The sequence below is a fragment of the Rhincodon typus genome, chromosome 16 (assembly GCF_021869965.1).
Source record: "Rhincodon typus isolate 14 chromosome 16, sRhiTyp1.1, whole genome shotgun sequence".
NCBI lineage: Eukaryota > Metazoa > Chordata > Chondrichthyes > Orectolobiformes > Rhincodontidae > Rhincodon > Rhincodon typus.
The window spans coordinates 22,694,213-22,709,824 of NC_063347.1; the positions used below are offsets into that span (position 1 = coordinate 22,694,213).

The following is a 15,612-nucleotide window of genomic DNA, read 5'->3' on the forward strand; positions in this document are numbered from 1 at the left end:
CATTTCTGACATTATGAAGAAGGGAAGCTCATTGAAGAAGTAGGCCGGGCCTGTGATGCCCTGGAGCCGAGATGACTGACCAATAACAGAAACCATCTTCCTTTGATCTAATTGAAACTTACAGAATATTGAATGGCCTGGACAGAGTGGATGCTGGGAAGATGCTTCCATTGATAGGAGAGACTAGGACCTGAGGGCACAGCCTTAGAGTAAAGGGAAGACCTTTTAGAATGGAGATAAGGAGAAACTTCTTCAACCAGAGAGTGGTGAATCTCTGGAATTCACTGCCACAGAAGGCTGTGGAGGCCAGGTCATCGAGTACATTTAAGACTGAGATAGATAGGTTCTTGATTATCAAGGGTCACAGGGAGAAAGCAGGAGAATGGGGTTGAGGAATTTATAAGCCATGATTGAATGCCGGAGCAGACTCGATGGGCCGAATGGCCTAATTTCTGCTCCTATGTCTTATGGTCTCATAGCATGGTAGAGTTTAGCATTCACTTTGACAGTGAGAAATTTGGATTGGAAACAACTATGCTAAACTTCAATAAATGTCATTACAAAGAAATGAGAGTAGAGTTTGTTGGAAAATTCTGGAAAAGGAGTTTAGCAGAAAAGACAGTTGATGAACAATGGCAGATATTTAAGATAATTGCTCATGGTGCAAAGATATACCCCAGAGAGGAAGAGGATAAGACAAATCATTGTTAACTAAGGAAGTTAAGGACAGTATCAAATTGAAAAAATAAACATATAATGTAGCAAAGATTAGTGGTAAGGCAGCAAATTTGGAAAGTTTTAGAAGTATCAAAAATTTAATAAAGAGTGAGAAAACAAACCGAAGGCAATCTTAACTACCACGTAAATTTACGCAACTAATATTAGGCAAAACAACATACCATCTTCACTGAAAAATTTTTCCACAGGTGCAACAAGTTGATTAATCTCTTCCAATTCTTCATTACTGATCTCTGGATAGGGAAAAACTTCTTTCTGAAAAAAAAAGCGTATAACCTGAGATTCTTTATAATACATAATCTTTTTTATTAACCAATTTAAACCAGTTTTTTCTCCCTCTTCAATTGTATCCCTTTCATTTCAGAGTCAGAAGACCAGCAGCTCAAAGAGTACATAATCCAGTATGACATTTCAGTGCAATGCTGTAGTGTTCACAACGTTAGTACAGCATTTGATGCAAACATGAGCTTTCAACCACATATTTAAACTATTACAAAGACTGGTTATTTCTAACTCTGAAACATTGGACAACATTGCCCTTGCTTCAGCTGACCTGCTGCTAAAACCTTCATCTAGATCATCGTTACCTCAGGACTGGACTGTCCCAATGCATTCCTTGTTGGCCTCTCCTCTTCCACCATCCATAAATTTAAAATAGTATTGCCTGTATTCTAACCCACAACAAGGCCGCATTCATTCATTACACATGCTTGCTGACCCGCACCAACTGTTAGATTAGCAAAGCCCCAGTTGGAAAACTCTCATTCTGGTATTCAAGGCCTTGCCTCTCCCTACACTACAGTCTCCTCAACAATCTTCAGATACCTGTGCTCTTCCAATTCCAGTGCCTCATAATTTCCCAGATTCTTGTCAAAGCAGTGACTTCAGTTGTTAAGACTTCAAGCATTGGAAATTCCCTGTCCAAACTTCCCCATTTGTGATACTCTTTTCCCTCCTTTAAGAAATTCTGTGAAATCTCAACCAGCAAGCACGAGGTAATCTTGAATCTCATGTGATTTATTATCATATCTTGTTTAATAAAGCTCTTGTGAAGCACTTTCCAATGTTTACTATGTTAAAGGTCAATATATAGCTGCCAGATCCCATAGTACTATCTTAAGAGCAGAAAAATACTTCTGGTTTCCTGGGCAATAGTTATCCCTCAACCAATATCCTTAAGATAGATGATATGGCCTTTAAGCTATTGTTATTTCCTTATGATACAGCTACTGCATTGATTTTGCAAATTGTTTGCCATTTCTTACATTGCAACAGTGACTACATTTCAAAACTACATCTTTGCCTGTGAAGCACTGTGTGATGTCCTGATATCAAACACACTTATGGGGCAGAATTTTTTGTAAGGGGGTACCTAGATTCTAGCCATGTCTTTTCAAAATGCAATAATGGATCTATAAGTTCTTGGATAGTTGGAACTGCCGATGCTGGAGAATCTGAGATAACAAGGTGCAGAGCTGGATGAACACAACAGGCCAAGCAGCATCAGAGGAGCAGGAAAGCTGATGTTTCGGGTCCCTTCTACAGAAATGAAGGGTCTGAAGAAGGGTCCAGACCTGAAACGTCAGCTTTCCTGCTCCCCTGATGCTGCTTGGCCTGCTGTGTTCATCCAGCTCTACACCTTGTTATCTTACATAAGTTCTTGGTTTCTCTTCACTTCCCATTTCTGTAAACAACAGAGAACCATTTGCAATTTTCCAATTCTGGGACACCGTTCATAAATCAAGTGTTCAAAGAACTGTCACAGTGAAGGTGACAGCAATTTAGCCCTTTGTATCTGCACCAGTTCTCTGAATTTGCAATTCAATCAGTGCCAGTTCTAAGGGATCAATGTCTTGTGGATTTTTTGGTTGAGACATTAAATGACATGGTAGATCAGGTGGATGTAAAAGTGTTTATGGCACTAAATCAAACCACAGGTGAGTTTCACAGTGTCCTGGTGAATATTTAATCCCTCATTCAACATCACAGAAAAAACTCAATATAATCACACTGCTTTTTTTTTGGGGTGGGGGTGTTTGCTATTTAGAAATTAGCTACAATGTGTCCTATATTACAAGAATGATTACACTTCAAAAACGGTACTTTATTGACTGTAAAGTGCTCAGACAACAATAGTCATAAGGAGTCTGATCTCAGACAGCAGTGGATACATTGCGATTTCAGGCCAAGTTAAACAGATTATTTCTTAACAAAGTCAAATGTTATGGAGTAGACAGAAAAGTAAAGTAAAACCATGATCAAATTAAATGAAGTAGGTTCAAGGGGCCCTAATTTGTATGCTTTGTATTTTCACATGCAATAACCCGCAAGTGGCTGACCAATGTCCAAGAACTCTGACCGGGTATTCAGATAATATAAACATACATAATCTTTAAAAAAAAAAACAACTACAATACTGACTCACTTCTGCATTATCCTCTACTCCTCTCATGAAGATATTAATTCACATTTTAACAGTCAGTGGCATTTATTCTACTACATATGTTTTTAAGAATGAAAAATACACAACTGAGTGAACCTAGGCATACTTATCACAATTTGGTAGAAATTCACCAGAAAACATTGTTACATGCCACACGTGTTGGGCTTAGCAATAATGCACCTCTTGTTTTTAAACAGGCTGTCCAAGAGACCTTGAAAGGTAAATTAACATCAAATGCCTGCATCAAACAACACAGCAACATCTTGCAACATGAATTCAATGAAGAGTCAATTTGACAAACAAACATGTGTTAGCTCACACACAAGAACATAACTGTTTCGACTCAGAATTGGAAGGACTGGGCACGAAACAGCCCGATTGCTAGGTCCCCACTCCATCCTCCTATCTCTTTTCCCTCTATCGTCTTCCGGACCCTCACCCTACCTTCTGCCCCAGGCCTTCTCCCCTTCTTCCCCTTCTTCCCCTCCTTCCCACAACCTTCTCCCAACCGTCTCCTAGTCCTTCTATTTTACCAGGGCCCTCTTCCCAGACCCTCCCCCACCCTCTTCTCATCTCTCACCTATCCTCTTCTCCCCTTACCTCCAAACCCTCTTCACCCCAACCCCGCCTCTGCCCTCCCCACCCAGAGCCCCGAAGCCTCCATGCACCGCAGCCCACTCTGCCTCCCAAGGCTCCCTGTAACCCCTCTCTTCAAACCCCCCACCCCTCACAGCCCCCCAACCCCTTCCCGGCCCTTTTCCTCCCCCTCCAAGCCCCTCCCCCCGGTCACAAACCTGGTTGATCTTCCCCAGAATCAGTTCCTTGGCATAAGCCAGGCTCCGGCCATCAGACCTGAAACCGCGGTGATGACAGCAGGTAGGAAGCAGCCTCCCGGTGCTACCATCCTCCCGTAAGCGCTTGCCCGAGGCCAACAGCAGGCGACAGGCGGACAGACGGGCCAACAACACTCCACTCGCTGCCGCAAACCGCTGCATGGCTGACCTCTGACCTCAGAGCCCGCGGGGATCCGAACGGCCTACGTCGCACGGTGCTGACGTCACAGAGGCCGGGGCCGCCCCGCTGGCGGCCACTAGGGGGCAGCCACCTTCCAACTGGGGACAACAAGGTGCAGGGGCAGCATCATAGGAGCAGCCCGAAACGTCAGCCTCTCTGCTCCTATGATGCTGCTTGACCTGCTGTGTTCATCCAGCCCTGCACCTTGTTGTCTCGGATTCTCCAGCATCTGCAGTTCCTACTGTCTCTGATCCAACTGGGGACCTTGTCCTTCAAGCCAAAAGGCATGTGGTTGGTTCAGTCTCAGTGAAAAAACAACCAACAAACCATCCTCTTCTTTTAGAGGGTCTTCACTTCAAAAACCTAAGGCAAAGGAAATTTACGAAATTATCTTGCCCAATAAGCACATAACAGTCGTGCAGGCCTCAAGCCATACACTGTCAGCCACCACAAATTCATTGCCCAGGGCCATCAGAAGACAGACAGAAGCACAGAGGAAAGTCAGGGACCAGATAACAACCTCCAGAAGGAACAGTGAACCTGCACCTGTAAGATCTTATCGCAGAAGGTTGATTTGAAGGTACAACAGGTAATTCAGAAGGCAAAGGGAATTTTGTCCTTCATTGCTACAGGGATTAAGTTTAAAAACAGGGAGGTTATGTTACAGCTGTATAGGGAGCTGGTGAGGCCGCACCTGCATAGTGCATGTAGTTTTGGTCTCCTTAGTTGAGAAGGGATATACTGGCACTGGAGTGGGTGCAGAGGAGATTCAGTAGGTCAGTTCTGGAGTTGAGAGGGTTGGCTTATGAGGAGAGACTAAGTAGACAAATTATTTTCATTAGAATTTAGAAGAATGAGGGGGGAATCTTATAGAAATATAAAATTATGAAGGGAATAGATAAGATTGAAGCAGGGAGGATGTTTTCAGTGGGAGGTGAAACTAGAACAGCAGGACATTAGGGGAGCAGATTTAGGACTGATTTGAGGAGGAACTTTTTCACCCAAAGGGTTGTGAAGCTATGGAATTCCCTGCCTTGTGAAGTAGTTGAGGCTTCCTCATTGAAAGCTAAGATAGATAAGATTTTGAATGGTAAAGGATTTACAGGTTATGGTGAGAGGGTGGATAAGTGCAGCTGAGGCCACAAAAAGATCAGCCATGATCTTATTGAATGGCAGAGCACGCTTGAAGGTCCACGTGACCTACTCTCCTGCTCCTGGTTCTTATGTTCATACGTTCTGGGACAAAAGTAGAAATTACTGGAAAAGCTCAGCAGGTCTGGCAGCATCCGTGGAGAGGGCTCAGAGTTAACATTTTGGGTCCAGTGACCCTTCCTCAGAACTGATGGTAGCTGGGAAAAAGTTGCTCTTTTATGCAGTAGATAGGGCAGGGGGCAGGGGAGTAGGGACTAAGCGATAGTTGGAAATAGAGCCCAAGGAAAAAGAAGAACAATTGGACAGTCTATAAGAGTGGATAGCGATTAGCCTAGGAGAATGGAGTCTATTAGTGGCTAAAGAGGCTGTAAGCGCCGGCTCTAGGTTAGGTACTCCTCCAAATTATTCTGCCTGACTTCAGATATTGATGCCAGACACACACACAAGTAAAATCAGTTAATACATTTATGACCCCTGTGACTACAAATGTTAGGAGTAAGATTTCTTCAAGATTGACAATGTATCTTTTACAACAATTGGGGCAGGACGGTGGCTCACTGGTTAGCACTGCTGCCTCACAGCACAAGGGACCTGCATCCAATTCCAGCCTCGGGTGACTGTCTGTGTGGAGTTTGCATATTCTCGCCATGTCTGTGTGGGTTTCCTCCCACAACCCAAAGATATGCAGGTTAGCTGGATTGGCCATGCAGGGTAACAGGGTGGGGGAGGGATGGGTCTGGGTGGGATGCTGTTTGGAAAGTTGGTGGGACTTTCACACTGTAGGGATTCTACGATAATGAGGATTCTGTGATGATAATTGGGTGAAACGAGACTAATTTCTTCATAAGTGGAAAATGTGAATGTGTCCATTTTGGCAGGAAGAACAAAAAAAGGCATGAAATTGAAATGCTGAGAGATTGCAAAGTTCTGTAGTTGTGTGGGATTTGTGTGTCCTTGTTCATGAGTCGCAAAAGGTTACTGTGTGCATAAAGAAAGTAATTAGGAAAGCTAACAGAGTATTGTTACTTATTGCAAACGGTATTGGATAGAAAGTGTGGAGATTATGCTTTAGTAATACAGGGCACCAGTAAGACTACATCTGGAGTACTGTGTACGGTATTGGTCACCTTACTCAGGAAGGATATAAAGGCATTGGAGGCAGTTCAGACAAGGTTTACAGACTAGGAATGGGTGGATTGTCAAGTGAGGAAAGGTTGGACAGCTTAGGCTTGTATCCAGTAGAGGCAATTTGATTGAAATATATAAGATCTTGAAGGGTCTTGCCGCGGTACATGCGGAGAGGAGGTTTCTCCTTATGCGAGTATCTAGAACTTGGAATCGCCCTTTAAAAGTCAGGGGTTGTCAATTTAAAACAGAAATGAGACAAAAAGCAAATGTTCTCAAAAGATTGAAAAGCAAAGTTTTTGAATAGTTGGAGGGAGAGCTGGACTTTTGTTAAGCAAAGCGGTAAAGGGTTATTTGGGATAGGCAAGAATGTGCAGATGGTATTAGTGAACAGCGGAGCAAGCTCAAGGTGGTGAATGGCTTAATGGCCTACTTTTATTCCTGATTGTTGCTGTTGTAACAAGCTCCGTTCACGATTTAAAATCCTATTGATTTTAAAAGCTTAAAAAGTTTACTTTTTGGGGAAAAAAAAGTACAAGCAAAACGTTGCTTGTAATGTAATGGGGCCTCCAGCAACAGGTGTCAAAAGTAAGGAATTGCAATAACCAAAGGAGACAAGTGGTCCTGCTCTGAGGAAAGCGATTCAGGAAAGAGGCTTCATGGAGAAAGAGGTAGCAGCCAAAGGATTTCCTCACCAAACATAAACTACAAGCTTAGTTCTATGTAAATACTCTGCTTTCCTAGTTTAACCTTAATTTCCCCTCATGTTCATAATAATCTGATGCTACTTTATGATCTTCAGGTTGTCTGTCTGCTTAAATGATGACAATATTAGGTGTTGTGACCTGACAACTATCGAGATTGTGACTAATGATGGCTGTGCAATAAACATTCCTTGCCATCAGATCCCACAACAACAGTAGAGGGAAGTTTGGGACTGCCTGCCAAAGTATTTGGAGTGATTTTGATTTGGCGTTTTCTTAAAAAAAAATTAGAAATGAGAGCAGAATTAAATAATAAAGCCATTCAAGCCTGTTCTGCCATTTAACAATATCATGGCTGACTTTCTACCACAGCTTCACTTTCTCATGCTATCCCCACATTCCTCGATTCCCTTAGTATCCAAAAATCTATCAACCTTTGACTAAGATACACTCAATGACTGAGTAACCTCAAAACTTCAAAGATTTATGACCCTCTAACTGATAATAAAAAGTTCTCTACATCTCGATCCCAAATGTGCAATCTCTGTTCTGAGACTGTGGCCCCCAGTTCCAGATTTTTTTCTCAAAATATACTTTATTCATAAAATTTTTTACATGACCAAAGTTGACATTAAACAAGGTACTAAATTGTTTTCTTCCAATATCACTAAAAATTGCAGTTAATATTTGAAAGATTCATTATGTCAGACATACAAGCAAAGGGGTTTTTACCCAGGATCCAGTCCCTTTCTGAACCCTAGTTGAAAAACTTTAGACAGTGATCTTTTCCATTGGGCCAGCTGCCCCAATTTTTAGACATCCCTCAGCGCATAGTTCTGGGCTATGAATTCTGATCTAATATACTTCTGGCTCTAAAGACTTCAGTTGTTTTGTGCTCAGCAAAGTGCAGATGTGACCATATTGTAATTCTGTTAAATAAAAAAAACTACAACTGCTGGAACAGAAGGTTCTGAAGAAGGGTAACTGGACCTGAAACGTTAACGCTGATTTCTCTCCACAGATGTTGCCAGACCCGCTGAATTTTTCCAGCAATTTCTGTTTTTGTTTGTAATTCAGTTAGTTGCTATCACCCCAAGTCTATAGAAATGAACAGATCTCCTGTAAGGTAAGATAAACTGTAATAAAAAGAGAAGCTGTGCCGGTCACAGCCTGGTTAGCAATTTGGTTTCAGAGCAAAGCAGACAATCTGATACATTCTCAAACTCCCGGTGCAGACTGTGTAGGAATGAACAGACCATTCAAATGACAAAGCAACAACTATCAGCATTTCTGGATTCTCCAGACTACAGTGGTCCAATTGAGAAGCTAACTTCCTCTTGTGCAATGTTACCATGCGCCAACTTCATAAATTACTTCCTCATATGATCTGAATATCCACGCGTGGTAAATGGATATCTGACTTATCAACAGTTACAAACAGCCCCATTAGGGAAAATATACTTGAAGCCATTATGTTCTGTCTTTATCAATGATGGGAATAATCAATAATAATGTTCTTCTTTCTGATGTACAACTTCACTCCCTTATTAATTCATCATTTTAAAAAAACAGACAATCGAGAGATCTCTCAGCGTAAATGAAAAATGAATTCTGGGTGGAGAATTATTACCCCCAAGGACTACTTCACAGCCACATTGAGAAAGATTAAATTCTGCTTCAGGACCTGTCGAAGCTCAGATTCAAGCAAGGATTGAGGGAGAGATGTGGGGAAACTGGATTAGTTGATAAAGGTTAGTGGTCAAACCCAAATCACATTTCAACACCTTTGGGAAAGTTGAGTTGAGCACACAAACTAAAACATAGGAGTATGATGTCATTGTTAACAGAGGGGCAGGAGTGGCAGCTCAATATTCCACGATAGAGGGTCTTCAGTTGAGACAAGGAAGGAGGTAAAAGAGGAGGTGTTGCATATTGATCAAGCAATCAATTGTAGCAGGAATGAGTGTAATATCTTTGAAGGCTCCTTAAATGAAGCCATATGTGGCAAACCTTAAAAAAAACAGAGCAATCACATTGCTGGGTGTGTACAATAGGCCCCCTAATAGTCAGAGAGAAGTAGAACAGCAGATATAGGCACACTTCAGAAAAGTATAAAAGTACAACGGAACGATAGGAGATTTCAACTACCCCAACATTAACTGGGGCAGCATGATGGCCCAGTGGTTAGCACTACTACCCCACGGATCCGGGTTCGATCCCAGGCTCTGGCGACTGTCTGTGTGGAGTTTGCATGTTCTCCCCGTGCCTGTTTGGGTTTCCACCCAAAGATGTGTAGATTAGGTGGGTTGGCCATGTTAAATTGCCCATAATGTCCAGAGATGTGCAGGCTAAGTGAGTTAGCGTAGGGATGGGTCTGGATTGGATGCTCTTTGGAGGGTTGGTGTGGACTCAATTGGCCAAATGGCTTACTTTCACACTGCAAGTATTCTAGTCAGTGTGGAAGTGCAGAATTCTTAAAATCCATCCAGGATAGCTTCTGAGACAGTACGTAGATGGCCCCTCCAAGATGCAGTGACAAAGCTGGGTAAGTGGATAAAATATTATTGGGTAAGCATGTTGCAGACAGCGATCATAACTATGTTAGATTCAAGATTTTTATGGGGAAGGACAAGGATGGGCTTGAAGTTAGAGTTCTCAACTGGGGGGTGCAAATTTTAATAAGACCAGGTATGATTTGGTCAGAGTAGAGTGGGGCAGATACTTTCAGGTAAATGTCTGTCAGTGGGATACATTCCAGTAGGAAATAGGGAGAGTACAGGACCAACATGTGCCAATAAAGACAAAGAGTGGGACCAACAATTCCAGCAAATCCTATATATCAAGTGATAAAGAGAAAAAGGGAGGCTTATGGTAGATACTGAGGTCTCAGAAAAGCAGAAGCCGTGGGGAGTTCAGAACGTGCAAGGTGAAACTTAAAACAGGACAGCAAAAGCAAAAGGAGGGTATGAAGTAACGGCAGGTAAAGTTATTTTACAAGTACATTAAGGGTAAAAAGAACTAGGGAAAGACGAGGTCCACAATGGTAATTTGTGCATGGGGCCAAAGGACGGATTGGATTTAGAAATCAGGGAAGCATAGACAGAGAGGGGGTTCTGAATGGTCTGGCATACTTAAAAGTAAATAGATCTCCAGGGCCAGCTGAAATGTATCCCAGGCTGTTCAGTGAAGCAAGGAAGGAAATAGAAGGGGCACTGGTAATAATTTTCAGTTCCTCTCATTTGTGGTATCATTATTCAAAAATGGAGCAAGAGATAAACTTGGCAGGCCTGGCAGAACTGATGTAGAGTCACTGGACTCTAAGCATTAACTCAGTTTTCTCTCCACAGATGCTGCCAGATCACTGCAATTTCTGTTCTGGTTTTAGATCTCCAACATCTGCAGTTCTTTGTTTTATTTTAGTGATGGTTGAGGGAAGCCTGTTGGGTTTTGCAGGGATCAGTGTTGGGGCCCTTGCTGTTTGTGGCATATAAAAATGGTTGAGATTCAAATGTAAGAAGGTTGATCAGTACATTCATGGATAATATGAAAATTGGTGGGGTGGTAAAATAGTGAGGACGACAGTCTTCAATTACAGGAGGATATGGATGGGCCAATGAGTAGCAAATGGAGTTCAATCTGGATAAGTGAGGTCATGCCCTTAGGCAGGGCAATACAGGATGAATGGTGGGACCCCGAGAAGCCCGAGTATCAGACGAGCCTTGCTGTGCATATGCACCAGTCATTTGAACGTATTGGGAGAGGTAGATAAAGTGATTAACAAGACATATGGAATTCATGCCTTTATTAGCCAAAGCAGAGAGTTTACGCTGGAACTGTATAAAAAGTTGATTAAACCACAGCTGGAGTACTGTGCAATTCTGGAATCCACATTATAGGATGGATGTGATTGCACTGGAGAGTGCAGAGATTTACCAGGATGTTGCATGGGCTGGAGTGTTTTACTTATGAAGAGAGATTAGGTAGACTGGGGTTATTTTACTTGGAGCAAAGAGCATAGTGGGGAAGGAGGCGGGGGTGGGGACATCATTCAGATGCACAAGACAGAGTATTGACAGAGTAGATAGAAATGAACATTTTGCCTTGGTAGACGATCAGGGACCTGCGGACATAGGTTTACGGTAAGAGTTGGGAGGCTTAGAAGAGATAGGGAGATAATTTTCTTCAGGGGCTGGTGGGAATCTGGAACTCTGCCAATGAAGGTGGTAGAGGCAGAAACGCCTCATAACATCTAAGTAATATTTAGATATGCACTTGCACTGCAAAGGCATATGGGTCAAACGCTGGAAAATGGGATTAAAATAGTTAGGTGGTTGGTTTGACCTCAATGGGTCAAAGGGTCTTTTTCCTTGCCCTAGACCTCTATGACTTTAGTTTTAAAAAAAACAGATTGTAAGAACCTGCACAACTTGTAAAGAGGAACAGCATTGAAAAAAGTGAAGATGGAGGCTGAGATAGGAGAAATTATCATGGGAATGGTAGAGATACAAAATAAATAAATATTTTAAGTTTTCTTCACAGCAGAAGACAAAAAAAAACTGTGAATCAACAGTCTAGTTAGAACAAGGAATTTAATTATATCAGTAACGCAAAAGGTATTGGAGAAATTTATGGAACCGAACACCAACAAATCTCTTGATGCCCAAATCCTAGGAATCAAAAAAAAGTCTGACGTAATAAGTGCATTAGCTGTGATCTTTCAAAATTGCTTAGTTCTGTAAAAGAATAGCAAATGTAGTGCATCTATTCAAGAATGAAGAGAGAGAAAATTGGAAACCACAAGTCAGTTAGTCTGATATCTCTCAATATATTAAGGATATAATGTAGAAAATTGATTAGGCAGAATCAACATGGTTTAATTTAAAAAATCATGTTTGACAAATCTATTAGAAATCTTTGAGAATTTAACTGGAAGGGTAAATGAAAGGAAAACAATGGAAGTGGTATATTTGAATTTTCAAAAGCTGTTTAATAAGGTGCTACATTGAAAGGTATTATTGCACATGCTAAAGGTTTTGGAGATGATTTTAGCATGGATATAGGATACTCAGGATGGTAATCAGGGAGTAAGGGTAAAAACATTATTTGTTAGCTATATTTATGACATAGTTGAAGGCACAAAGTGTAACATGTTAATTTGTCTGACATAATGCTGTGTATAATTTTGGTCTCCTTATCCAAGGAAGGATGTACATTACTTGTCTTAGAGGAAGATCACCAGAGTGATTTGTGGAATGATGGGGTTGACCTATGCAGAGATCAAATCGGAAGAACTTAAATCTCTTCAGATTTAGAAGAATGAGAATTGATCCAATTAAATCATGTAAAATTCTGAGGGGGCTTGACAGGGTAGATGCTGAGAGCCTGTGAAAAAGAGGGAACGTCATATCAGGATAAAGAAATTGCCTTTTTGGACTGAGATGAGAATTTCTTTCATTTAAGGAGATTGCAAATCTTTGGAATTTTCTACCCCAGGGGCTGAGGTTGCTTAGTTTTGAGCATATGCAAGGCAGAAATCAATGGATTTTGGACTCCAGGGGATATGGAAAGTGGAATTTAGATCAAGGATCAGCCATGCTCATTAAATTACAGGGCAGGCTTGATGTGCCATATGGTCCACTCCTGTGCCAGTCCTCAAGAGTAAAGAGCATAAGACTGTTCAATGTTTATTAAAACATTTAACCTCGGTTTTTAAATCATCCTACTTGATGTCAGCAATGGTGCCACAGGTCTGAAGTTATCATGAATAGGCAGATAATGCAGGCACGGTGAGTCATAATGAGCATTAAAGCACAGATGTTCTCTGAATCAGCCTAAAAGGCAGAATTGAAAAATTTGAAAGCTGAAGAGCGTGAAGTTTCAATAGCAATGTTTGCAATGACATGATCCAAGATGATGCCAACATCAGAAGATCTAACTCTAACATTTCTTATAACTGTTCTACACTTTTAAACTTACATTCTAAATTTGTAAAAATTATTAATGATGTTCTTTTACGTTGATCTCGCCTAGCGCACACCCTGTGCAACGTAACCTGTATGCCTCTGCCAAAGACACTTTGATCTGTACATCCTTGCTTACTATGATCTGCCTGTACTGCTCAGAAACAAATCTTTTCACTGCACATCATGACAATAAAATCAATCATGCAATTGTTTTCAACTTTTGACTATGTACACCTTTCATGTTTTCTGACAGACCAGTAGGGGATTCTCCCTTATCCACAGCGAGCTCCTCACAGGTAGGTAGATATATCTCTTCAGTTTTAAATCATCTTCATTGTAGATATAAATCTGAATATAATTAAAATGTTTGGTTGCTCTACCTGGGAATTTACACCACACAATATTTCAGAAAAATATAAAATGACTGAACAAAAAATGTGGTGTTGTATTAATACATGGCAAGGTCATGCCACATACTTGGTGTCATAATTGAGCAACGTATCAATTGTATGTCAATCAAGCACGATACTTCACCTATTTCTCTTCGCCAAGACCTGAAACAGCAGATCTATTTGAATTTGTTTTAATGTTAATCTCAGAATGTATGCTTTGGATTCAAGGGGAGCATTTATTGGCCATTTCTGAGAAACTGGCTTGCCAGGTCACTCAAGAATAGCCTTGAGTCAACCATTTTGAGGGATGTCACAGGTCAGACAACTGCTGACCTTACTTCAAAAGAATCTAATAAACTAACTTTTTGTTTTAAAGAAAAAGAAACTAACAACTTTTCTACTAATGTACAAGTTTCTTATTTCCAGTGTTCATAAAACTGATTTCACATACTCAAACTGCCATGTTGGGATTTGAGCTCATTCTCTGTAATGTAACCACTGTACCACATATCAAATGATGACCAAATGTTAAACAGATTAACTAGGACTCCACTAGAAAGCTGTGTATATCAAATTTTCATTTCACGTTTTGCCTTTCCTCTGACAAAATGCCAGAGTAACAAGTGACTTACATTTTGCTTTGCATCTTTGACTCCATTTTAAAATCATAAGACACTTGTACAAATTTCATTAGGTAGCAGTTTTAATGCAATGAACACAATTTCCACATATAATTTTACTGCCATATATTTCTTATTTCAAATGAATTATTTAGATTTCTTTCAACAAGTTCAGACTTCTACCTGATTTTTTTGGTTAATTCTATTTGTCTTTCTTGTAGTTTCACACATGCAATGTACTCAACCTTTCTTAAATATGATATTAGGTGTTAATGTAAAGTATGTGATATGAACAGATGTTTGGATAGGAGATTGTTACACCTCAGCCCACAGTTGTTACTTCAAGATTAACATATCATTATGATTTTCCAAGTTTCAGATTAAACCTTGAAAAAAATTAAAAGCCTTCCTTCCAAAATATTACCATATATTAAATAATTTTGGTTGCAGCATGCATTACAAATGGAACATTTGGTTAGTATGGATTACATGTCTTCTTCATAATTGGTGGCATTTCAATTGCATTTATTTCCCTCGAGCCTGAACAATTTGGGTAATCAAGTGCAAATCTGAGAAAATGTCTGCAGTAAAGAGGTGGCTCAGTACATCAAACAGACTGTTCCCATTCTGCTTTCTTTTAATGCGTGATCTGTAAGAAAAAAGGATGAAAAATCTGCAGCACTGCCAACGTACATCCACTTTAAGTTGAGTAGGAACATGCCAGGAATAGTTAAAAATTATACCAGGGCCCAGCCTATGTTTAGTAAACACGAATGACAGGATTGGACAGTGGGAATAGTAAATTTACTGGAGTTCCCATGGCTTTGGCTTCCCATTGGCTGGCACATCAATCTAACAAGGTCATCAGTTGGATCCACTTGCTTCATCAAAGTTTGTCCCATTGGGCAGTGGAATATGGTCTTTTAATACACCCCACTTGCACCCAGTGCATTAAACTACTAATCAGCTTTCAGGGCAGGTGCATACTCATTGTTTCCATTGCAATTAAGGAAATATTTGCAGTGCTCATTATATACATCTTCAGTTGACACCCCACACACCTCAGATTTTATGCCTGAGCTTGTTACATTAATCACCAGTACAGAACTTGTGATATTGCACAAGACTCAGTTTAGGCCTAGAGTTATTCACAACAGCATAGTATTGATTCACAGATTTATTCGCAACTTGGATAAGCTGTAATTTAATTCAGTTAAACATCAAGATCAAAGCCATGATAATTAAAAGTATGTCTGCCCATGACTTTGTGTCACCTGCTACAAATTTTGAGTCCAAACCACTGACTGTGGTTAATATCAAAAAAAAACTCCAAGCTGCGTGAACAGATGCTAACAGACACTAAGAATGCTAGAGAAACTCAGCAGGTCTGGTGGCATCTGTACAGAAAGAAACAGAGTTAACTTTTCAAGTCCAGTATGACAGCACGGTGGTTCAGTGATT

General features: G+C 40.7%; 1 protein-coding gene and 1 long non-coding RNA gene across 2 annotated transcripts in view; one reads left to right on the forward strand and one right to left on the reverse strand.

The window, feature by feature from the left end:
* acad9 (acyl-CoA dehydrogenase family, member 9) overlaps positions 1-4,189 on the reverse strand; it is a 46,870-nt gene extending 42,681 nt beyond the window's left edge. Inside the window, exons 1-2 of the mRNA XM_048606718.1 lie at positions 3,976-4,189; positions 872-993 (exon numbers count right to left, since the gene is read on the reverse strand). Of these exons, the coding sequence (XP_048462675.1) occupies positions 872-993; positions 3,976-4,176 (323 nt within the window). The 5' untranslated portion in view covers positions 4,177-4,189. The remainder of the gene's footprint in view (positions 1-871; positions 994-3,975) is intronic.
* Positions 4,190-4,361: 172 nt separating this feature from the next.
* LOC125485104 overlaps positions 4,362-15,612 on the forward strand; it is a 41,686-nt gene continuing 30,435 nt past the window's right edge. The window contains exons 1-2 of the long non-coding RNA XR_007263872.1: positions 4,362-4,784; positions 13,393-13,435. This is a non-coding gene — a long non-coding RNA (uncharacterized LOC125485104). The remainder of the gene's footprint in view (positions 4,785-13,392; positions 13,436-15,612) is intronic.